At 42.2% G+C, this 25758-nt stretch overlaps 2 protein-coding genes across 2 annotated transcripts in view; one reads left to right on the top strand and one right to left on the bottom strand.

The window, feature by feature from the left end:
• The window catches only part of ALPK1 (alpha kinase 1), a 57670-nt gene extending 36697 nt beyond the window's left edge, over positions 1-20973 (bottom strand). Inside the window, exons 1-2 of the mRNA XM_051616569.1 lie at positions 20959-20973; positions 7749-8157 (exon numbers count right to left, since the gene is read on the bottom strand). The gene's annotated coding sequence lies outside the window, so the exon portion shown is untranslated. The remainder of the gene's footprint in view (positions 1-7748; positions 8158-20958) is intronic.
• TIFA (TRAF interacting protein with forkhead associated domain) lies at positions 20757-25758 on the top strand. The gene is made up of 2 exons (XM_051616573.1): positions 20757-20894; positions 24485-25758. Exon 2 carries the CDS (start codon positions 24505-24507, stop codon positions 25066-25068), a length of 564 nt encoding a protein of 187 aa, XP_051472533.1. The 5' UTR covers positions 20757-20894; positions 24485-24504; the 3' UTR covers positions 25069-25758.

Raw genomic sequence — 25758 nt, 5'->3', positions numbered from 1 at the left:
CCGGACAGGCTGGAGTGCTGCCGCATGGAAGATCACACTGGGTCTCTGCTGTAAGCAGGAGGGCCCTGTGGCTTTGTGAGCCACACAGACTGCCAGGCTCACAAAGAGCTGCTGGGGCTTAGCAGGGAAGCTTAAGTGAGTGTAGAAGTACAGCACTTGGCTTCTTAGGATTGTAAAGATTTAACTCACTGGGAACCTGCCAGGCCTGTAACAGTGATATATGAATGTCAGCAAGCCAGACATTTTTCTTCAAGTACATTTTTCCAAAGAACTGAATAAACAGCGAGGACTCTCTGAGTAATAAATAATGAATTACAACAGCAGTGACAACAAAGTGCTGGAACCATATAGAAATGTGCAATAAACTGTACATTAGAACTCAGAAGGAAGAGAGCCTTCTGAGACCCATCACTAGAGGCAATGACTTGCATCATAAAATCAGCTTAAAATGCACCGAAGAGCTTTAAACTATAGCAGAATCCTTTACACAGATGCCACTTTGTAAGTTGTGTTTTGTGACAGCTGTAGCATTGAGTGACAGCTGGGACATGAAAATAACCAATCCCATAGTTTACAGACCAGGGGCAAACAGAGGATCTGAAACCAACACCAAACAGCAGAACCAGCACAAACTTCTGGAGGTTTTTAGAACCCTTTCCATGTTTACTAATTAGCTTTCTTAAGGTACTGCTAAATCCTAACTAACAGTACTTGAAGTTATAACAAAGAAAGAGTTTTGAAGTGATAAAAATTGCAGCTTGATATGCTGCAGAACTGTCTAGACACAAATGCTTTCTAAGGATGCACTAACAAATGCTGTAGCTACTACCACCATTTTTTGGTGGCAGAAAAGTTCCTTTACTCCAGCTTTGGGCATAGAGCATTTTTAAATGGTTGATGAAACCGTTAGCCACGTCAAAGCAGAAATTATGGAAGAAATCTGTGCCATTTCTGGTTGGAGCCTGGATTAAATAATTCCTTGCCACAAATATGATTAAAAAAATACAAAGTCTCAGAGAATGAGAAAGTATGTTTCTGTGGTTGCTCTCTAAGATCAGAGCTGGGGTTCAGAACAAGAGGGAGGCAGGGGAGATGGCATTTGGTGGGCTACAGTGAAATGATCTCTTTAGTAAGAAATGGGCCATACTGTGACATTTCAGAGCCCTTGAGCTAGAAGACCAAAAGATCCACCAAGATAAAGGAATTTTAAGTTCTACTCTGGATAGAAGGAAGCCTGGAAGTCAGTGTAGCTAGTTTAAGACTGCAATTAGCTTTGGTGGCTTTAAGAAAGAGAAGATGTAATTGCTGCATTCAAACTTCAAATAAAGCAAGCATAACAAGCATCAGTTTCTCAGACAACATCATTTGGGAAATTTTCCACAGCATTATGGTCCTGAAACACAAATTAGAGATCGCCACACCTTTTCTCTCTGAAAATATATTATCCTAATTTTCATCTTACTCAGCCTACCCTCCAGTTCCAGGGAGACTAATGAAGAGGAAGCAAAGACCTGATGAGTTCCATGTGGAGACTACATTTATGGATTAATCCCAACAGGGAGCAAATAAACCTTATTCCCAGAGCTCTTGGTTGGGACTCAATGCAATCAATTGAGGAATGGATAGTTATTTATGACTGAGGCTGTTTTGACTTTCAAATAAACATTTTAATTATTTTAAGTGCTACACTGGAACTTAGAATTTGAGCCCTGTTTTTATTTTGATGCCTTGCTCTCCTCCCTCCTAATCCCAAACCACTCCGGTCATTATGATACCGTGCAAATGATACTGATTTTCATGTCTATAACATTTGAAAGCATTTGCTATCCATCGGCTGAACAAACTAGGGAAAAGGCAGGAAGAAAAGGGGGGACAATCCCTCTGAGCAGAACTGGTATAAATGAAAGGTGCACCCTCAAACTACACTGGGTTTGAAGGAGCAGAGCTGCTTGCTTTAACTCTGAAATCCCTTCATAATCTTGTTGGCACATCCTGATCCATCTTTGTGTGCTACTTTGCCTGCTCATATAAGCAATTTTAATAACCAAAGTACTTAAGAATGTTTCTGTTTTATCACCTATTTTTCAATTCAAGTATCTGCACAACTTGCACTTCTAGCTTTTACCTCTGGTCTAATTCAAGAGGCTTTTCTGTAGGTTTTACCCATACCAATACCACGTGGCAGGACAGCATTTTTCATGTGTGTTAGGGTAGGAATCCTTGCCTCTGACTCTATGAAATCCAGTTTCCTTGTTCTAATCAAGCAATGCACTGCCCAACAGGAAGACTGCACACAGTAGCTCATGGTGTATCATGACCTACCTATACGTAGCTTCACTAAGGCCCGTGAAGCTCCACTAATTTTTGAGGAGCTTTTTTAAGCTGGTATAGTCTCTTGCTAAATAATCATGACACGGATCTATGCTAGCTGCATCTCCTCCTGCAGCTGATGGAGTTATGCTTTCATCTTCACTCCATATTGTGATATTTTGCTTTCCCTTACTTTCTGCAGGGAGGCTGAGAAAATTGCCAAAGATTGTCCCTGGATTGAGGCTGGTATTTTTTCCTTCAGCAGGTAACAGGGAGCATGCACATCATACAGAACCCTCAGCTTCTCTCCCTTCTGTAGATTTGCACACAGGCCTTTTGAAGTCCTTCCCATTACATGTGTCAAAAATAACTGGATCATCTCAATCTTCAGATTTGGCAGTTTGAGGGGGGGAGAAAAAAAAAAAAAGATGCTTAAGATAATTTAGCAAAAATTTCAGTGACTAGAGTTAACATCACCTTCCACAGAAAGCAAATTCAGTTTCCTGACTATTTCAATGCACACATGCTTGTGTTTTCCTAGAGCATTTACCTTTCTTTTCAGTAAGTGGAGGCTTTGCCACATGAAAGAGAAGAGATGGTTTAAAAAACCAAAAAAAAAACCAACAACAAACTATTTCCTAGGGGGGTTTATTTATTTAGTTAGTTAGTTTGCCTCTCTGGCTTAAAGATTAGATGTTTTCTTTTGGTAAAGCTGGATATACCAACTGGCATTGGCTGTATTAAAATAAGGAAAAACCTCAATCGAAAAGCCTCTCCTAAGGCAAGCTTTCTTGTTAATATGCACCAACATGAAAGGCTTTCTTTTCATCCTATACAACTACAGTGTGTGTAAATTGCAGGGGGCTCATTGGCATAAATCTTGGCTGTGACCTCTGAGGTAAACTGGATTTACATTACTTTCTGACAAGAATTAAATGAAGGCCTTGTGGATATACGAACAGCCTTCTAGACTGCAACAGATGGGCATGAATGTGCTCCCTAGGCAAACTATCAGTGACATCTGTGTCCTCCAAATTCTGGTGGTCTCAGCCAATTAGCAGGCAAAAGGGGGGAAAAAAAAAAAAGGCAGAAGAAAAAAAAAAAAGGCAGCCTCTGCACAGCTACCCCAGCCAGAGCTGAAGCAGAAGTGCTTCTGTTTAGAAATGGGATCAAGAGCAGCCTCCAGCAGCAAGGAGGTGGTTAGCTGGCTGGGTCTAATGCAGGGGGATCATTACAGAAAAAGCTGAAGTAATTAGGTAGAACAGATATTCATATTAATACAGAACAAATCCCAGCCTCAGCTAAGCCTGCATAAGGCTAGTTTAATGGGCTGCCACCATGGAACTACACTGCTACAGCAAGGAAGAGAGTTTTGTCAGTCCTAAAAAGTAGAGCAGGGGTCACAGTGAATCCCAGTGCCTGACACAGGCAGGCTTTGCAAATCCTGGTTCTTGATCCATGTTCAAACCTCCACTGCATCCTTGCAGCAGTGCAAAGCAAGTACCCCAAAAGAAACCTTGCCCATGCAGACCTGCACTAAGGAAACATATCTCAAGTGAGAAAGGACCTGTAAGGATCATCAGGTCCAACTCTGAGCATGCCTCTTCAGGTGGATGGGGTTGGGTAAGCAACATACTCTGCTGCTGCTGCATCTGCCTGCTCCCAAGCTGAGCTTAGTGCTTTGTGGAAGAGCATTTCAGTTGCAAACAGATCAGGAAAAGACCTTCTCTGGTTTTGTTTGTTAGAATGAGGTTTGGGATTTCTTCATGCAGCACAGCCGCAAAACAGCTTCAGTAAAGTTTTTCCTCTATTAAGAGAGAAAGAAAACTGAGCTCCAGAGCCTGACTTCAAAGCTTACTTAGAGGAGGTTGTTTGCCAGCACTTTTGTAGGAGCAGTCAGGATGCAGGGTCCCAGGGGGTGGCTTATACACTTGTACAAACCAAAACCACATGGCAACTGCCCAGGGCATGGAGCTGGCAGAGAGGGGTACTAGGCAGTCAAAGCTGATCACCCAACCCCACCAGCTCCAGTTTGCCAAACACTCCCTGCCTGAGATCCAGGTTTTCAGGCCCTTCAATTCTATCAGAGGAGTGACCCACACAAATACGACATGTGCAATAAGCCACTCCTAAGGAAACATACAGGAAACATAATGAAACGGGAGCGGGCAGGACCTCTGGCTACAACCAGATCTGTGAGGGAGGCAGGGTTGGGTGCTGAACAAAAGCACCTGTTGTTTTGCCCTGGTCGTGACTTTTCAGAAAGGCCATTTGGGCACTTTCCCCTCACCACTGGTATCTCATGTACTACTAGGAGATGCAAAAAAGGGAATAACTGAGGGGCAGATCAATAAATTAAAAAGTTCTTGGGGGAAAAAAAAAAAAAAGGACATAATGAATTTGGTACAGCACATATTTTTAGATCAAAGATGCCTTTGAAGTGACAAACCCTTAATCCAGAAACTACTGAAGCACTTCCTTTCTCTCCCAAACTACTTGTAGTCAAATAAAATGGAAGTTAAGGAAATTATCTTTATCTGAAAATGGCCAAAAGAAGCCATCACCTAATGACAGCCTTGTCAAAATGACAATTGGGGAAATTGTTAAGAAGGGGAGGCCTGACGACTGGAGGAATAAGCTTGCTGTTTGCTCTAATCTGGTCAGGCAGGCCCCACACAATTCCAGTCAGCTTGCTGTGTGAAACAGCTAAGTCTTTGTCAATGCAAGCAGGGGCTGGAAAGACTTCTCTTTCATGAATATGTATCACCACCCTTCATGTCTACAGAAAAAAACCCCTTCCAAACAGCAAAATAAAAAAAGCTAAAACCCATCCACCACCATAAAAAAATAAATCCTGGAACAAGAAAATCCTAAGAAATGGAGCTGTGTGTAGAAAAAAAACCTATTAAGTAATGATAGCGCACGTTTTGGAAGTGGAGCCAGAAGAATCTTCTTCCCAAAGGCTTTCTTTGGACTTTTATGCCCCAGCAGACTGGGATGTGGTACTTCAAGTCATCACTTTTAAGTACACAACAGCAAAATGGCCCATTGGAGTCTATAATGTCTGCCACTCTATTTTACATCTAGCAGTTGTCTGAACGTGCTGAGTGGGCATCAAACCCCAGGCCATGAACACACACTGCTGGGCTGCTCCGACAGTGCCTCACATGAATGCCTGCCTTCTTGTGCAAGGAGGAAAGCACTGGTCTGAACGCTTCCATGGGCAAAGGTTTCAAGCCCAGGCACCAAGTCAGCTTCCTATCAGGATAACAAATTTCCTGGTAAGCTTACAAATACACGACATTAAAAATAAAGATGATTCTAGGCTTAATAAACTACACATAGCACATGAAGAACAGGTTCCTTTATGAGCAACAACACAAGCAAGTCTTTCAGAAGTGGCAAGATTTCCCAGTTCTCCCACTAAAACATTTTTCTGAGAGATGTTCACAACATCTCAACATCTCAAGTCAGTTTGAATTGTGGGTCCCCTTAAAGTTTGAGGGATTTTTTTGCATTCAGAAGACTGGCATAAAACTCAAAAAGGAGAGCCAAATCAAGCCTACTGGAGTGCCAATTGAGGCTGGTGTACAGACAGAAAGTGCCTTAAAAACATGAAATGGCTTGGAAACACATGTCAGAAAGATTGTGTCTCTGCAGGACTGATGCTGGAACTCTTGTAAGCCCAAACATGGTGTTAAAAGCAATTGAAGGGCTGATGGGGAGCAAATGTAGGGTCGAACCAAGCCTACACCTGTAGCAGAAAACCCAAATGAAGATATTTTTTTTAAGATGTGGAGAATTTTGTCTCTGTTGGAGACCTATGACATCATTAAAGCAGTCAACAGAGTTTGAAAAGTTACCTTCAAAGTTATCTTTTTGACTTTGCTTGTAAAACTGCAAACTAGGTCTTCATTTACTATAGAGAGCTTATGGTGATACTAAAACTTCAGTATTTCTCCAAGTAACACACAGAATATGAAAGTTTGACTTCCAGCAGAGACATCAAGACACAATGCTCAATTTTGAGGTTTCCAATATTATGCAATGTTTGCTGTAGACATTTCCATTTCATTAGCATATTCTGCTTTACATGAAATCCAGCAATGAATGCTGTCCCTGATCTAAGGCTAATCCTCTTTAAAGAGCTACAGGCTATATTACATGTGGCCACAGCCCCGGTGATGCCGTGGCTGAATCACTTTGAAGCCTATTGAACAGTGTTCCCTTGTGAGACTATACACAGAGCCATAAACCAATGCTCCCTGTGCTGTGAAATCCTACTGTTCTCATCCCAGGGAGTTTCTGGAAGGGACAGACCCTCCCTAGTCCTGAGCTAGGGGCTGTGCAAGAGGGAAGACTCCAGGTCTTTTTTTTTGGTCATTTAATTTTAGGATGTCTACTAGAAAGCAAGAGCGATACCAAACTAATTCACTAGAAACTACAATTAAAGCCCAGATCTGAGGAAAACAGATGTCATATTGTGCCACTAAGCTCCACAACATAAAGACATCACAAGTAGAGTAATTCAGGACATGTGCATATATATTTTTACAGAGAGGGGAAAAAAAAAAGGGGGGGGGGGGGGTCGTGTACCTCCAAGGCTGCATCTCTCACAGCTGGGTGTCCTTAAGTGCTATAAACTGAGATAATGGAATAGAGTTTTTATGGCTGCTCAGCATAGAATCAGGAATCTTTAACACCTTAACATCTATACAAATTAAAAGGAAAAAAACCCACACAAAATAAAACAAAAAAGAAATGCTATATTTGCTGGTCCTGCTATGTATCAGCAAATGACAGTTTATTTTAGTGTTTATCTTTAACTCTTTGAAATGACTTTCTTTGTTCAATCAGTGCTTTGGAAGGCAGTTGGAAAGGCTGGTTCTGTTCAGCCTGCATTGTACACACAAAATTATCTCCATTTAAATGGTGTCAAACTAGCCAGAGTGAGCAGATTCAGTCTCTGTGGTAAAACCTTGATCCCTGTGAAGGCAGCGTGTAAACTCTTTGCTATCAAAATAGCATCTATCTCATCCAAAGTGTGGATAATCCAACACATTCAGGAGACAAGACCACATCGTCCCCCATGTGGTGAATGTAAAGAAGTACAGAGATGGTGTTTTGGAGGCTTCTGTGTCAAGTCTCACAGTTTTTACACTCCAATGGGCTTGCTTCAGAGCAAAAGGAAACAGATTATTATTTTTTTTTTAATGCAGCAAATGGATGTTATGGTTAGAACCTTGTCAGTTCTCAATACAGTATTTGAAATACTCGCCCCTTGCCAAACTATGTATTGTGATGCTTTTGACTACCGCTGGTATCTGGCCACTTGGAGAAAGTGCAGCTTGCCCAATGTGCTCCTCTAGAAAAGGGAACTGCAAAGAGCAGAGAACATCAAACTGAAATATGATAATTATGACTGAGGGAGAACATACCTCTACTGTAACCTTTGCAGGAAAGCTGGACTGTTGTTCCAGTTCTTGCAAATAATGCTGTTGGTCTCTTAATGGTCACAGTTGATCAGTGAGATTACAAAGGCTGGTAAGCTCACTCGATGGTTGTAATACCACCAGGTATTACAGAAGGTTCAAGACTTCTCTTGTTCAGATCTTCAACATGATATTGGATGTGAAAGATGGAGTTCCCACTTGCTGGGGTGTTCTGTATTGCACAGAGCTTAAGCCAAAGTGTCACACTGTATGCTGGGCTACCCACAGCAACTCAGACTCCTCTTAAGCAAGCTTTGATAAGGTCCAGGCTGATACACCTTGTTAATCCAACGAGGTCAAAAACTGAGTTATCATGAAGACATTACACGTCACACGTAGGAAGCTCACAGGGTATCTGTAGGGAGAAAAAAATCACAGATTAATTGCATACTTCTTGCAAGCAATTACAGAAGGAAAAGCCTTATCTGTAAGCCAAGTATTTTCTCTTTGTAGTTTGAGAGAAGTTCCACAAATTAACAAATGCAGTGATACATATATGCCAGCTAGAACTGTAGTGATGTACAACTAGGGGAGCAAAACTTCACCTCCACATACAAAGACAGATGCCCACTCAAAGTTGGACTCATGCTTATTGACAGACAAAAAGGAACTCTGGTAGGGCTCACCAACAAAAAACGCACAGCTTTCTAACTACTGTTATCATACACAGGGGAATTCTGTGAGCACAGTTACAATCAGCAGCTGTGCACAGACTACTCAGCCCCAACATGTTTCAGAGTTGCACAATTTTTTTTTTAATTTTCGGCTTCTCTTAAATTAATTAAAAAACTTTTCCCTGAGAAATGTGATGCCCCAACATGCTTAAGACTCCAGGCTTTGTTCCAACTTAAAAAAAAAAAAAAAATAGACTATAGGGAAGAGCTGACAATTTTTCTTTTGTATCAGGGCCTAAAGATGATGTACTTTTAATTTTGGGGAAGATGAAAGCACTTGGTCTATGGCACTGAACCTCCCTTGCTCTTCCTTTCCTCCTTCTGAAAAGTGGAATTGCAGGAGCAGGTCTCTTCCTGGTGTTTATTCCTTGCTGCCCATGACTGCGTGGTTTCACTTGTCCTCTAAGTCACTCCACATGTGTCCAGTCCTGACCAGCAGAAGCAAACTTGGGAGAAGGTGGAAATAAGGGTAGTGGGATGGATGAAAGGGAGAGAGAATCCAGAGGGAGGGTGAAAAGTCCCAGAGAAAAAAAAACAAACAAACAAAAACAAAGGGTGAAGGAAGCGACAGAGGGGGTAGGGAAAACAATCAGGAAGATGGTGAGGGGGAAGAGCAACAGACAGCAAGAGGGGCAGAAATTTGGAAGAGAAACTGGGATAGCAGACAAACAGGAAAGAAGTGAAGGGGAGAAGAGAATCCAGAGTTCATAAGAAGGACCAAGAGTAGACCATGATGTAGAAAGAGAAAGAAAAGGAGAACTTGGAAAATAGCATAAACAAAGTCCACCGTGTAAGAAACAGTTCTTTTCAGCAGTCAAGGTGAGCTTCCTTATCAGTTTATTCAGGTCAAATGAAACGGGAGGAGTTATTTTTTCCTGAGTAAACAAGGAGCAAAGAAGTAAACAAACATTGAGGGAACTGTGCTCTCTCTTATTTCTTTGGAAGACCTCCTCTCTGCCTCATGGAGTCGAGCTGGTTTTGACACAGGGATCTAAAAGTTCAGTGAACACGCATCTCTCCTGCCTCTCACACCGAGATCCCGTTAAATATCTTGCTTTATCTTTGCAACATGTGTCTTTAAGGGGGGGCTATTTCTTTTTTGTTCAAACATGAGGTGCTTGGTTGCTGCACAATAATAATAACTCATTGCAGAACCTAGCTGTAGGTTGTTGCATGCTCTGTTATGCTTTTCCCAAATGAGCTCCTAGAAGTGACCACTGCTGTTACTACCACTAATTTACAAGTATCACAACTGCTCTTGCAGTCTGAAAATTAAGTTTCTGGCTTAAAAAAAAAAAAATTTAAAAAAATAAAAATACACTGCAAAACACCAAAAAACCCCCAAACAAATGGTGCCTCCCCATGTCTGGTCACACATTGCCACCTACTGGCGCCTGCCCCTGTGACCTCAAAAACCTTAAGGTGGTTTGATCAAGAAACGGGCTGTGAAGCAGGTGAGGGAGAGCAGCACAAGGGCCTAAGTTGGTATCTGAACCCAAGACACGTGTCACAGGTGTAAGCAGTTAACATTATTATTTTCTACCATCATCCAAACGCATCCACCAGCCTGGATTTTATGGCTTCAAAGCAACAATCAGCTCTCTCAGACATGGAAACACAAGCACACTGCTTATGCAGCAACAGCAGCACTGAGAAGCTGTACCAGTGAGTGGGAAAGTCAGTAACAAAGAAAAAAGGCCACCAGAAAACCAAGGAAATTCTATTTACACATTTACAAGTGCAATAACCCTTTAGACCTGCGTCCATCCTGCCACATAGCTAACAAACCCAAGCACTACACTGGCAGTTTTGATAAGCACAGGTCAAATCTGGCTTTAGGAGGCAAGGACAGTGAGAAATAGAAAGTTTCAGACTGGTCCAGACTACTGCTGATCTTGTATCTTGCCTCAAATGTCCATGGAATGGCCTTTATGCAATAAGAGAGACAGAACTATAAAGGACATGATTCCTGAGTTTCTGAGAAATATGATCACAGTGTTCCCAGCTTGTGACCAGCCAGGCAGACCACTAACAGTCATGCCAACTGCACCATGTCCCAAAGCACTTGAAAAGCCCCCAGGGATGTTCTGGTAAGGTTTCTTACTTTGTGTTACAGAACCGGGAAGATACTCGGGAAGGAAAGTTTCACTTTGAGTCATTCAGAAGGAATTAGCTGGAACACAGACATCCAAATTCCTCCTCACCTACCAGGAACATGCCAGAAAGAGAAAGTATCCAATTTTCCCTCACTGAAACTCAGATTTTTAAAGCCAATCATGACTGAAAGCAATGTAAGGGTTCTCAGTATTTTTTTGTTTTCCAGATCTGCCTGTTTAGGCTCTGGAGCTATCCAAAGCCTTGTGAATTATTGTTAGAACAAAAAATACACCACCACAGCCAAGTCAAAGCCACCTGAGCCTTTCAGCCTACACATTACAAATACTTAATTAGCCCAAATGGCTAGCATCAATAATATGCCACCCATAATTACACAGAGAAGCCACACTGGGCATAGGTAAGCAGGGAACATCTATTTAAAGTAAGGAGCATGACTCTTCCTAGGCCTTCCTCCACTCTAGGGCCTGGCAAGTCAAAAAATACAGGTGTCTGACAACCAGCCAACTAGAAAGGACAGGGTGGTTCTGCTCCATTTTTGTTTTCCTACTCCATGCTGTGCCAGCTTTGTAATCCAAGGGAATGCTGTGGGCTACTGGCACCTTGATTATCTGTTTGATAGCTCCAGAGACACCAGCGAAGGTTCACCCTCCTGAAAGGAAAGCACACCTGAGGAAAATCACAACCCCAGGGGAGGAGGGGGTTGTGCAGACAACAAACACACAACAGGAGAGCAGCACGAGCTATGAGGTTAATGTTGACATCAGCTTCCCTGGCCCAAGTCCCAGCCGTTGGCTCACCACACACTACAGCTCAGCCCTACAAAGCTTTACTTATTTATTTGCAGTTTCACTTTTGACCAAAGACATTTCAATTACAAAATAAATAAATAAATAAATAAATAAATAAATAAATAAGAAATTCTTGTAATACAGGAATGAACTCTACTAAGCCACATAACCATTTCAGCAGGAAGATGACCCCAAAAACTTAGAAGCACAGAGAACATGAATTTTCTCTTTTTTCTCATCCAGGACAAACCCAGAGTTGTCCTCATGAAGCTGGCAGCATTTCAACCAGCTGGAAAATTACAAAAGAGAGAAGCAGTAAAGCCACTTCCTGTCCTCTCCTCTTTGAAATCATAGAGCTATATTTAAACATAAACTAATAAGGAATGTGTAGGTAATACGAGGCTACAGAATTCTACCCAAAAAAAAAAAAAGGAATGGTACTTACATACCTCAGTAGGTACAAGTACTGAGAGAATCCTATCAGAAAGGCTCTCTCGTGGCCCAGGACGCAGGTTGTTTCCGGAACCAAAGGGCTGACAGGAATTACAACCATCAAGAGATGCAATCAATAGGAGACTTGCACAACTCGGGCTTTCCCAGAAGGCAGCAAAGTGTTTTTGTGTGAGCACACATGCCCAGCCCGGCCTGCTGCGGGAATGGCCTTCTCAGGAAAGAAACTTGGAAGAATCTGTTTTCTTTCTCTGCTTTTCAATGTGACTTCTTGCAAAACACAGTCTAACCCTCCCCCTTTTTTTTCCCCCCCCGATGTAAGGGGAAAAGGGCATATGCAGCAGACATATTAGCCTGTGTACAGACAAAAGCTACTCTACAAGAACTACAAAGGGAATTATCAACCCATGAATAATGGTTGAATAAACAGAAGGAGGGCACAAATGAAAAATAGTTTATATGAACCAACACAGTATTTCACCACCTGTGCTACAGCAATCAAGCCTACAGTACTTACCAAGGCACAACACCTGGCTTGTCATGACACTGTACAAGCACCAGTAACACAGACTGAGGTGAAACAGGCTTTTTTTCCTGGGCTCTGCCTCTTCTGTGCTTGGGAATAACCGTGCTGGAGGAGAAGAATGAAGCGGCTGAGTGAAGGAGAGAGAGAATTGCTATTTATTTTTTTTTCCTACCAGCTGGCCGGGTTGCCTCAGGATTTCTAGTAAACTTGGAAGTTTTCGGTTCAGCTGAGATCAGCAGCCAAGGAAAGATGAGGCGTTTTTTTTTCCCTAAAGGCAGAGTTGCTTGAAGTAAGTACCTGAGTACTCTCAAATGCTCCATTTAAGAATATCATCAGGCAACTGTTACACTGATAACGTGCTGCTTATTAAAGGTAGGGGGTGAAACCCAAATCACATCGTCTGAAAACTGGGCCTGAAAGCTCCGGATCACGCCCTCGACCTCGCCGTGACTGAGTAAGCTCCTGAAGAGCACAGGATTTTTCCACCTCCAGGTAAAAACCGACAGACCTGAGACTATACTCCTCCTCTGTTAGAAACAGATAATGTGTATTAAACTATCAATAAACTAAAAGTTTTGTAACACCCCTATACTGTGGTTAGAAAAAGGGAAGTACTAACAGAGAAACACCCATGCGGAACTGCCAAGCTTTGCACAATGTATGCTTTGCCGCTGTTAAATATATACTAAGCAACCTATACTGTGGTTAGAAAAAGGGAAGTACTAACAGAGAAACACCCATGCGAAACTGTCAAGCTTTGCACAATGTATGCTTTGCCGCTGTTAAATATATACTAAGTAAACTGTTATAAGCGTTGCACAATGTATGCTTTGCCGCCAATAAGTATGTATTAAGCAAAATGTTATATAAACCATACCATATATGGGATTACCAGGAGGAAGAAAATGCAGAGTACAACACTAAAGGAAAGCAGAAGTGCAAGAATACGGAAGAAGAAGAGTATAAAAGACTAGTGATTTGTTTTAAGCGTGTGGCAGTGGTGGAGCGCAGACTCCCCTGTCACCCAGCGCTGCTTTTGCTCGCTTTCTACTTGCTATGAATCAATAAAACCCTGAATATTACTCAGTCAATTTAACGAGTAATTTTTAACAAATTGGTGCCGTGACTCGGATGGGAAATTAGTGCTCTACCATCCCCTGGGGAGGCGCCCCGAGTGTTTCTCGGCCCCCGGGGTCAGTGGACCACTTTTGCCCACTTCGACGAACCTAAATTCTAGAAAGCGAGCAATTGAGACCGGAAACGATCCCTTAATCTTTGGTGCACTAAAGTCCGGACGAAGACGCAGGATTGCGTAAGTATAAAAAGGTGTTCCGTTCGGGCGGGGTCGGGATTCCTGGAATATAACGACTGAGAGGTTCGACATACTGAACCAAGTGAGTGTGGACCCTTTAGTACTACGTTTCCCAACTCCCGCGAGGGACTGGGCTAGGAACGAGGGGAGCGAGAGTGAGTGTGTGTGACGATATTCCAGAAGATGGGGGCAGAAGGAAGCAAGCTTTTGAACCCCATGGGGAAGGTCCCCAAGGATACCCCTCTTTCATTCATGTTAAATAATTGGAGGTATTTTCCTGGAACAGCAGGGAAAACTAAAGAAAAGATGATAGAATATTGTATTAAGAAATGGGGAGGGAAGAAAATAAAGAAAGGAGTTACCTGGCCTGTTTATGGGTCGGATGAAAATTGGGTAAAACAACAATTGAATTCCTGGGTGAATGGTAAGAATCCATTTAATCCAGAGGAGAGTGCATATGCAGCAATTTGGGTAGAAAAGCCTCAGACCTTCTTATTTTATTTAAAAGAAAAGAAGGAGAGAGAAGAAAAAGAGGAGGAACTTTTATTAAATCTACCCCCATATGTTCCTCCGGCACCGGCACCAGTACCACCACCACCTCCAGTAGTGCCAGATGCGCCTAATATTGCAGATCATATAACCCCTCCAGCTAGGAGGAAAACCAGGAGTCAAAGAGATCAGGCTCAAGTGTATCCCCTAAGGGAGGTTCCTATGGGAGGACCCCAACCTGGAATAGGATATGTATCTGTTCCCCTAAATTCGGGAGATTTAAGGGAATTTAAGAGGACTGAAATGGGGAATTTATTAGATGACCCATTGGGTGTAGCCGAAAGGTTAGATCAGTTTTTGGAACCCAGCTTATACACATGGACAGAAATGAGCTCTATATTAAGTCAGCTGTTTACCGCTGAAGAAAGAGACATGATTAGACGGGCAGGAATGAGACTATGGGATGCCCGACATGCCCAAGGGCCACAAGCCGACATCAAATGGCCTCTCCAGAACCCAAATTGGGACAATCAAAATCCGGAGCACAGAGTCCATATGGGGGATTTAAGAACTATAGTCATCCAAGGCATTCGGGAAGCAGTACCCCGTGGACAGAACATTAGCAAAGCCTTTAACGAAAGACAGAAAAAAGATGAAAGTCCCACCGAATGGTTAGAAAGGTTGAGGAAAGCTCTGCAGCTGTATTCTGGAGCAGACCCACACAGCCCTTTGGGACAGGCTGTATTAAAAACTCATTTTGTGGCTAAATCTTGGGAGGATATTAGAAAAAAAGCTTGAAAAATTGGAAGATTGGCAGGATAGAGGTTTGGATGAGCTGTTGAGAGAAGCTCAGAAAGTATATGTAAGGAGAGAGGAAGAGAGTACTAAACGACAGGTAAAGATGATGATTGTGGCAGTTAGAGAAGATAGGAGAGGACGTCCAGGGGGATTAAGGGATAAAAAAGGGCGGCCAGAGAATGTAGAACGAAAAGAACAGGGAAGTTGTTTTTACTGTGGCAAGAAGGGACATATTAAGAAAAACTGCTGAGAGCGAATTCGAGATGAGGAATTGATAAAGGCAGAATAGGATAGTCAGGGGCTCTATATTATAGGGGATCGGAGTCACCAAGAGCCCTTGATAAAATTAAAGATAGGTCCCCTAAGACAAGAGTTCACCTTTTTAGTAGACACAGGGGCAGAACGATCAACAATTAGGAACTTGCCGGAAGGATGCAAACTTTCTGATGAAAAAGTTCAAGTTATTGGAGCAAAAGGAGAACCTTTTAAGGTAAATAAAATTAAAGATGTAGTATTTGAATCAGAAAACAAATTTGGAGTGGGTGAACTCTTGTTGGTTCCCGAAGCAGATTTTAATTTACTTGGACGGGATCTGATAGTAGAATTACAATTAGAGATTAAAGTGAAAAGGAAAAAGTTAGAGAAGAAAGCATAAAATTGCTTAACTTTTTAGCATTAAAAGGGTTACGAGTGTCAGAAGAAAAACTTCAATTTGTAGAAGGAAGAGTTAAATATTTAGGCCATTATTTAATTAAAGGACAAAAAATAATAGACCCAGAGCGAATTAAAGGAATATTGGAATTGACAATGCCTAGAAGTAAAAGACAAATAAGGCAGGTTTTAGGTTTGTTTGGCTATTGCAGGCAATGGATAGAGAATTATAGTGCAAAAGTAAAATTTTTATATGAACAATTAACCAAAAACAATGTGCCGAAATGGACTTTACAGGATAGAAAGAACTTTGAGAATTTAAAGAAGGATTTGAGTCAAGCACCAGTCCTTAGTTTACCAGATGTGAAAAGACCTTTTCAATTATTTGTAAATACGGACAGAGGAACAGCCTTTGGAGTTTTGACCCAGGAATGGGCAGGGAAAAGGAAGCTAGTGGCATATTTATCGAAATTATTAGACCCTGTAAGCAGAGGATGGCCAACATGCATACAAATTATTGTAGCAGCAGCATCATTATTGGAAGAAGCAAACCGCATCACTTTCCATGGGGAAATAGTTTTATATGCACCTCATAACATTAGAGGGGTATTGCAGCAAAAGGCAGAAAAATGGCTTACAGATAGTCGATTATTAAAATATGAGGGAATTTTAATTGAATCGTCTAAATTGTTACTTAGGACTGTAGGGGCAACTAACCCGGCTGAATTTTTATATCAGGGAGAGAATAACATGAAAACACTACATGATTGCTTACAAACAATAGAATGCCAAAGTAAAATAAGGCCCGATTTAGAAGAAGAAGAATTGGAAAAAGGGGATATCTTGTTTGTAGATGGGTCATCTAGAGTAGTAGAAGGGAAACGGCTTTCTGGGTATGCTATTGTTAAATTGGAAAATGGAGAATTCAAAGTTATGAATTCAGGACCTTTAAATGCTAGCTGGTCAGCCCAGGCATGTGAGTTATATGCTCTTTGGAGAGCTTTAGAGTTATTAAAAGGAAAAATAGGCACAATATACACGGATTCAAAATATGCATATGGGATAGTACATACATTTGGAAAAATTTGGGAAGAACGAGGTTTTATAAATTCACAAGGAAAAGGTTTAGTTCATGAAGAACTTGTAAGAAGAGTTTTGAAGTCTTTACGAGGTCCACTTGAAATAGCAGTAGTTCATGTTAAAGATCATCAAAGAGGCACGAACTACAGAATCAGAGGAAATAATGTAGCTGATGAAGAAGCCAGAAGAGTTGCTGGTAATTCTACCACCCTTTTAATGGTAAAAGAGACCCCAGACGCTTTAAATGAAGAAAACTTTAGCTTTAGTAAAAAGGAAAAAGAGAAATTGAGTCTTATGGGAACCAAAGAACAGAATAGGAAACAAGTGTTACCTGATGGCAGAGAAGTTTTACCCCAAGGAATGGCCAGAAAAATAATGATAAAAATACATCAAAAAAAACTCATTGGGGAACTCAAGCTTTAGTTGATCATTTCGAACAATTATACTCTTGCATTGGGGTATACAACGTGGCAAAGACAATAACACAAGCTTGTGAAACGTGTCAAAAAGTAAATCGAAACAGAAGTAGGCAAAGACAACTGAGAGGGCGACCCCCAGCAATCAGGCCTTTTTCAAACATACAAATTGACTTTACTGAACTTCCCAAGGTAGGGAGGTACAGATATCTTTTAACTCATTATGTAAAGGCCTTTCCCACGGGAAGAGCTACTGCCAACCAGGTAACAAAAGTGCTGCTCGAACACATAATACCTCGATATGGTGTGATTGAAGTTATAGACTCAGATCGCGGGCCACATTTTACCTCAAAAATTATAAAAGAATTATCGGAATGTTTAGGAATAAGATGGGACTACCATACGCCATGGCATCCACAGAGCTCAGGGAGAGTCGAGAGACTGAATGGGGAAATTAAAACAGTGTTAACCAAATTGATGATTGAAACAAAATTATCTTGGTTAAGATGCTTACCTATGGCATTATTAATTTTGAGAACTAGACCTAGATCTGATTTGGGAATTTTTGTGTATGAAATGGTATATGGTATGCCCTATAATATTGAAAAACCACAAGAAAATGTTTTGGTACAAGACCAAACCTTAGAAGTATATATTTCACAATTGTCAAAACATAGGGAAGAATTATGGAAGAGAGGGTTGATAGTATAAAGACCTCCATTGGACTTGAAAATACATAATATAAAACCTGGGGATTGGATCCTAATCCGGATATGGAAAGAAGAGACTTTAAAACCTAAATGGGAAGGACCTTTTCTTGTTTTGCTTACCACAAAAACTGTTGTAAGAACAACGGAGCGTGGTTGGACTCATGCAAGCCGAATAAAAGGACCTGTGTCCCCACCTCAGTGGAAGGTCATCAGCCCTCCAGGAGAAACCAAACTGATACTAAAGTGATAAGCTCTGAATGATTTGGACTTGGTTTGAGAACTTACCTTTTTATGTATAGTGTATTTTAGGAATCATAATAGCATTAGTGATATCGTTAATTGTATATTATTTGTGAAAAAAATTGTTAAATGTGGAAGAGGAATTTGTTTCCATGTATAAGAACCAATCATATATGTTTATAGAAAGGGTGTCAAAAGTAGTGGGGATTTATGGCCATTTTTAAGTAAAAGGAAAAGTATCCACTTCTTTTGTGATATTTTTGAAGGGAATGGTACGATCCCCGAATATTCTCCTGAAGAATACACCTGCTGTCGAGAAGATGATAATCCCCGTGGCTCGAAGCAACCGAGTCGACGGGCGAGACAGAGGAGTACAAAAATGTGGAGAACAGAATTTAAGATGGGATCACACCAAGCGCCCCGAAAGGAGTGGTAATGTAGCAAATAATTGGCCAGGCCTCCGCTCTTTTGGACTTACCCTAGTCATATTGACGTTATACTTTAACAGTGTACATGGAAACCCTCATCAACCATTATGGAATTAAGAAACCACACTGATCCACAAAATAGGTCAGAAATAGTGATAACACCACATAAAAACTTTCAAGACCCCTTGTGGGAAATAATGCAAGCGTCTTATTTAGCATTGAACAACACCAAGCCAAATTTAACTAAAGAATGTTGGTTATGTTTTAATGTTAGACCACCTTACTATGAAGCAGTAGGACAATCAGATAAAATTAAATGGTCAAACGGAACAAATCCCTCAGAATGTCCTTGGAGTGAGGACAAGCAGGACACCAAGGGAATGACATTACAGCATGTAACAGGAAGAGGACAATGTATTGGTACTGTCCCAGAGCAATATAAAGAATTTTGTAATAGTACGATTCATAAGACAAGAATAAAGCAAAAGAGAAATGAAACCTACAAGTGGGCAATACCGGCTACAGGAGCAAAATGGGTGTGCTCAGATATTGGGGTGACACCGTGTATATCATTGCAAGTGTTTAATGTATCTCAATTTTGTGTTCAGGTAATAATCATTTCACGTTTAATGTACCATTCAATGGAAGATGTTATGCATCATTTTGAGAAAGGCCTCAGTAGACAAAAAAGAGAGCCAATTACTGCAATTTCCTTAGCTACTTTGCTAATTGCAGGAGGTGTGGGAGCTGGAACGGGTATAGCCTCAATTATTAAGAGTGAACAAATGCAGGCATTACAAATAGCAGTAAATGAAGATCTAATTAGAATAGAACAATCAATTAATCAATTGTCAACCTCGGTCAAGTCTCTCTCTGAAGTGGCCTTACAAAATAGAAGAGGTTTAGATCTGTTATTCCTCAAGGAAGGAGGATTGTGTGTAGCCCTCCAAGAAGAATGTTGCACATTCATAGATTATACTGGAGTAGTCCAAGATTCAATGGCAGAACTTCGAAAAAGACTAGACCAACGTAAAAAAAGATCTAGAGACCGGTACAACATGGTATGAAAATTGGTTTAGTGCAAAACCATGGCTAACTACTCTTTTGTCTGCTCTGGCTGGACCATTGATACTAGTTTTATTAGGATTAATATTTGGACCATGTATTATAAAATATGTGTTACAATTTGTAAAAGAAAGATTTGATATTACGAAATTAATGATTTTGACTTCTAGAACTGAATATCAACAAGTGCCACAAAAACTACCAGAAGCATATTGTACCTGTGGTACTTATAAAGATGTATATCTCGAATGTAATTGTAAACAACCTTGTGGATGTGATAGGAGATGTGAAGCTTGTGAAAGATTTGTAGAAGCAGACGAGATAGTTTAATAACATAGGATAAAAAGAAAAAGGGGGGAATTGTTAGAAACAGATAATGTGTATTAAACTATCAATAAACTAAAAGTTTTGTAACACCCCTATACTGTGGTTAGAAAAAGGGAAGTACTAACAGAGAAACACCCATGCGGAACTGCCAAGCTTTGCACAATGTATGCTTTGCCGCTGTTAAATATATACTAAGCAACCTATACTGTGGTTAGAAAAAGGGAAGTACTAACAGAGAAACACCCATGCGAAACTGTCAAGCTTTGCACAATGTATGCTTTGCCGCTGTTAAATATATACTAAGTAAACTGTTATAAGCGTTGCACAATGTATGCTTTGCCGCCAATAAGTATGTATTAAGCAAAATGTTATATAAACCATACCATATATGGGATTACCAGGAGGAAGAAAATGCAGAGTACAACACTAAAGGAAAGCAGAAGTGCAAGAATACGGAAGAAGAAGAGTATAAAAGACTAGTGATTTGTTTTAAGCGTGTGGCAGTGGTGGAGCGCAGACTCCCCTGTCACCCAGCGCTGCTTTTGCTCGCTTTCTACTTGCTATGAATCAATAAAACCCTGAATATTACTCAGTCAATTTAACGAGTAATTTTTAACATCCTCCACCCCCCTCCCCGCCTTGCGCCCGGTTTTCGGGACAATAAAAGGAGAGCTGGCTGAACTTTCGGGAAAACAACAACAAACAACAACAACTCAGCTCACCCTCCGCTCCCGCCCTCACCGCGGGCCCCGCCTTCCCGCGCAGCCCGCCCGGGCTGTCTCCACAGCCTGCCCGAGGGTCCCTCCCCTCCCTGCCGCTCAGCCCACCCCCCCTTTTCCTCACGGGATTCACCTCGCAGCCCGCCCAGCCCCTCCTCTCTCCCGCCCGCCCGTTTTCCCTCCCGCCCGGGCCCGCCTTCCCTCACGGCTGCCCCCGGAGCCGCCGCTCAGAGCAGCCCGACCCTCCGGACCCCTCCGGCCCGAGCTCCAGCCCCGCTGCCGGCGGGACGGAAGGCGGCAGGTGAGGGGGAGACCCAAAGAGGGGGTGCGGAGGGTTCTTGGGAGCGGGGAGACCGGGGTTTTACCTCAGGGAGCCCCGGAGATGGCGGCGGCTCCGGGCCTGGCCGCCCCGCCGCACGCAGCCCCTGCCGGGCCGGGCCGGAGGGGATGTTCCCGCATAAAGGCAGCCCAGAGGGTGCTTATTTATATTTATATATATATATATAGAAGGCTGTGCTGCCATTCAGAGAGACTTAGACAGGCTGGAGAGCTGGGCGGGGAGAAACATGATGAAATTCAACAAGGGCAAGTGTAGAGTTTTGCATTTGGGGAAGAACAACACGATGTCCCAGTATAGGTTGGGGGCTGACCTGCTGGAGAGCAGTGTAGGTGAAAGGGACCTGGGGGTCCTGGTAGACAGGAGGATGACCATGAGCCAGCAATGTGCCCTTGTGGCCAAGAAGGCCAATGGCATCCTGGGGTGTATTAGAAAGGGTGTGGTTAGTAGGTCAAGAGAGGTTCTCCTCCCCCTCTATTCTGCATTGGTGAGGCCGCATCTGGAGTATTGTGTCCAGTTCTGGGCCCCTCAGTTCCAGAAGGACAGGGAACTGCTGGAAAGAGTCCAGTGCAGAGCCACAAAGATGATTAAGGGAGTGGAACATCTCTCTGATGAGGAAAGGCTGAGGGAGCTGGGTCTCTTTAGTTTGGAGAAAAGGAGGCTGAGGGGTGACCTCATCAATGTCTACAAATATGTAAGGGGTGAGTGTCAGGGAGATGGAGTTAGGCTCTTCTCAGTGATGACCAGTGATAGGACAAGGGGTAATGGGTGGAAATTGGAGCATAGGAGGTTCAAGGTGAATATCCGAAAAAATTTTTTTACTGTAAGAGTGACAGAGCACTGGAACAGGCTGCCCAGGGGGGTTGTAGAGTCTCCTTCACTGGAGACATTCAAAACCCACCTGGATGCGTTCCTGTGTGATGTACTCTAGGTGACCCTGCTCTGGCAGGGGGGTTGGACTGGATGATCTTTCGAGGTCCCTTCCAACCCCTAGGATTCTATGATTCTATATATAAAAATACCAAAATGCCCCAGCACGGCATTTTGGGGAAAGAGGAAGGGTAGCTGTCCGTGTGCTCAAGGAGTCCTGCTCTGCGCCGTCCGCTTCCAAGTTCACGGTGGTTTGAGGCAAAAGTCACTAACGAGGCGGACGTCGCGGGTTTTCCTGGGCTCGCGGGTGTTTCGATGAGCAGAAGCACCTTGGCAGAGCTCCCTCAGCAAGAAGCTGTAGGTTGGGAGTTAAGAGGCCTTGGAACGTGTTGCTGAGCCCTCAGGAGAAGCCCCGCGGTTCTTCTCTCAGCTTAGGGGGTCCTCGTTCTGAGTCCTGCGTTCATCTCCCTTCCCTAAGAACGGGGATAAGGATGCACGCTGAAGGAGGTGATGGTGGGAAAAGGGAGAGGGAGGTAAGATCAGGAGTTGTTTGACTCGAGGTACAGACAACAGTGGGCTGCCTTATGGTTTTAACTACAGAAAGTTTCCTTTTTTTCCTCTCCAATTCAGTCTAGTAAATAGAAACTTCTTCAGTATTTGCATGAGAGCTTGTTCAGTCCAACCTCAGTAAACCTCAAATGCAGGACTTGAGAGCTGCCAAAAATGCAGGTTCAGTGGGTGCTGCAGAAGCAACCGGGGACCATTCTTCCCCTACCCTAATTAATAAATGTGGCCATCTGTAAAATTCGTTAACGTTAATAAAGGCAGCATTTTGCATTGATCTGACACGCAGTTGTATACTCTGCCAGTTTCTCAAAATAGCTTTATTTGTCTTCCTGTGTTTTGCCCAGTCTTGATGTATTTCAGAAACCAATATAAAATTCAGCCCAAGCCTCGAGACAGACCAATCCGCAAACAAAGTGAAATTACTTGGTTTTCCCCTTTAACCAAAGTTGACCTCATAGAACAGCTCACATCCTCTTAGTGGTGCAAAATAGCAAAGGGCAGAACGAAGCACAGAAGGAAACAGCCCATCCTTCTGCTCACAGAGCCATGTCCAGCTCCCCAGAGCTGAGGCATACCAGGAGGAGGAGGGATGGACACTGATGCCACAGCAGCTTGTCTCACAGGTGGGAAAGGAATAATAGCCTGCCATCTCTCTGTACTTCTGTTAAAAGCACAGATGGTATTTCCTAGTTTGTTTAAAGGTGAGCTCTGGAGAGCTACTTCAAATTTTCTGTTTCTCTCATCACCTAAACACTGTTGCAGCCTACTTCAGTATTTAAGTGGTTGCTAAACTGCTGCCTCAGAACTGTTACTGTGTTAAAGGTATAAGAAGGAAGCAATTTTGAGGTTTCACGTGCAAAGTGACAGGCTGATATACCACCATTTGTGGTGTTTGGTGTTTACGTACAGTAGTGTAATTTAGCCTTAAAAAAACCACTTAACTGCAGTGATGATTCACCTACCCATAAAAAAAATAAAAAGATTAAGTTGTAAGCTGCTTCCTAGCATCATTCACTGAATAGCTGGTGAGAAAGCTCAGGGTTGGTGTGTGGCACGTTGGGAGCTTATTGCAGAACTTTATTGCTAGTCCTTCTTCTAGAAGGAGAAATTTAACAAACATCAGCAGTATATGATTCTAGTTAAATGGCTGCTCACAGTGTTTTCCTGGTGAGTAACTAAGAGTTCAAGCTCTGGTTCCTACTTTAAGTACAAGAGGCTTTTCTTTCTTTGGACTAAGTTTCAGTGGAGGGAAATATCGACCTTGTCTGTACAGAGGACCATATCACAGTGTTTCCTAAGGTGTCTCATAGATTTTATTTGGATGCAGTTGCTCACTTTGGAACAGAATTCAGTTCATAAGCAAGCCTATCTGTGCTGTATGTGAGAAGCTTAAAAAGAACAAACCCAAACCACCCAGAAACCAAAACCCAGCAAAAGTTGTTATTTTTAGTGCCTAGTTAAGTAATTCTGCAGGAGATAGCTGGGACTTTCCAATAGGCAGTGGGGAAATACTTAGAGCTGTTGACAGTTCCTCTCTTAGGTTTTGCTGATATTCCAGCTTTTGCATTCATTTTACATACTGTCACATCAGTCACTTCTAAATGCTGTGTTTTGTTTCATATAATAAGGTAAATTCTCCCTAAAAAGCCAAAAGAGTTCTTCATACACACTTGAAATATTACTGCCTGCAGTCAGGCTGCATTTGTCAAAGGAGTTTCTCGGTTATCTTCTAGTCAAAGGACTGCACTGTAAAACAGAGCACACAGGCCCAGACACTGCTACTTAACCCTCCATTTTAAATCCATGAAGTAAACCTTGCTGTCACTGCTAAGTGACATATTTCTTCCAAAGACATGTCAACCTGTGAGATCCTCCTGAAGAATTAGCTGGCAGTGATTTACCACCGTGGATGTCTGTCAGAGTTCTGCAGTGCTGTGCAGCCACTGCAGCAGATGTGAGATGGATGGCTGGGAAGAGCTCAGCACAGAGCAGGCTGTCACTTAGCTGTGGTCACCAAACGAGTCTTGGGCACAGTGGTGGGAAACGATGGTTGTCATGATCAATTTTTTTGGCACTACACTTTGTTTTCATGCTGCAATTATACTTCTTTCTTGTAGTTCTGAGGGCTCATTTAATCATGACCTCTTTTGAAGAAGCTGAAACCGAAGAGACAGTAACATGTCTCCACATGACCTTTTACCATCCCTGCCAAGAAGACAAAATGATGTTTCGTTGCTTGAACTTCTGTAAACGAGAACAGGTCAGGGCAGATGAAATGGCCAAGTTTGGCCGTGATTCCAACGTCTGCCGCTACAACCTGATGGATACTCGTGTTTCTCGGGTTCAGTTTTCATTGCAGTTCTACAGAAAACTGAACAGCTCGGAACATTGCTTTGAGATAAAGAACATGAGCAAGAAAACAAAACTCATTGTGGATCAAACAGAACTGGGTTACTTAAACAAAATCGACCTGCCGTGGAAGTGCATCATTTGTTTTGGGGACTACCAGATTTTAGCAGAGACTCAAGAAGGGGAGTCCATGGATTATTTTGAGACTCACTTACACTTGGCTAAAGTGCCAATCTTGCAAGAAAGGTGCCTGCCATCACTGCAACCTGTGGCAGAGAATGGCTTTTCTTCTTCCTTGTTTCCTTCCCAAGAGAAAAGCCCCGTAGAGATTGATGAAAACGAGTCATGCTAGCGGGGAGAAGGAGGCTGGAGCAGCATTTGATCATTGTAAACCTGCTCAACTTCCAAAATTGAAGGCTGTCACCTCAGTCCACTGTTCTTGATGGTTCTCAGTGTTGCACATCAGTGTTCTTGTTATTTTCAGCATACCAGAATGTACTTCAATGGAGTCCTGGCACTGTCCTCACCAGCGTGTGACCTCTTGATCATCACTGTTTGCCACACAAACACGTGGGAGACACAGAGGGCCTCTCAAATCCACTGCAGCAAATTCAATCCAAGAACTGTGACCACATCCTTGAAGGGATATTTAACAGGCATTAATACAGAGCATGCAGAACAGTGTTTTAGCCCCAGCATTGGTTGGCCAAATAGGGATGTAATGTCTCACTATATTTGTTATTCTTTGCTTCTGATGTAAAAATCCAAACAGTATTTTCAAGCCTAGGTCTTTACTTCCTGGATTTTGCACCTTAGAAACACCTTGTCAGCATAGTCAAACATGTAAAAAAGTATTTTTAAAAAAGTCAAACATATAACAAAACATAATATTTTTATTGACTTTGCAGTGGGATTTTTATTGTTTTTAAAATTAATTAATATATATTTTTTGCAAGTTAACTACTTTTGTGAATGTAAATAAACATGACCATAGTATGTAAAAATCCAGATAAATTTTGTAATAAAAGCATTTAGTTGCCTA

Source organism: Apus apus, chromosome 4 (genome assembly GCF_020740795.1).
Source record: "Apus apus isolate bApuApu2 chromosome 4, bApuApu2.pri.cur, whole genome shotgun sequence".
NCBI classification, from domain to species: Eukaryota; Metazoa; Chordata; class Aves; order Apodiformes; family Apodidae; genus Apus; species Apus apus.
Note: the sequence above shows the minus strand (reverse complement) of the source record. Positions and strands in the feature narration are given on the sequence as shown.

Excerpts from the sequence above, each read along its gene's own strand:
- TIFA (XM_051616573.1), top strand. The coding sequence starts at position 24,505 with ATGACCTCTTTTGAAGAAGCTGAAACCGAAGAGACAGTAACATGTCTC.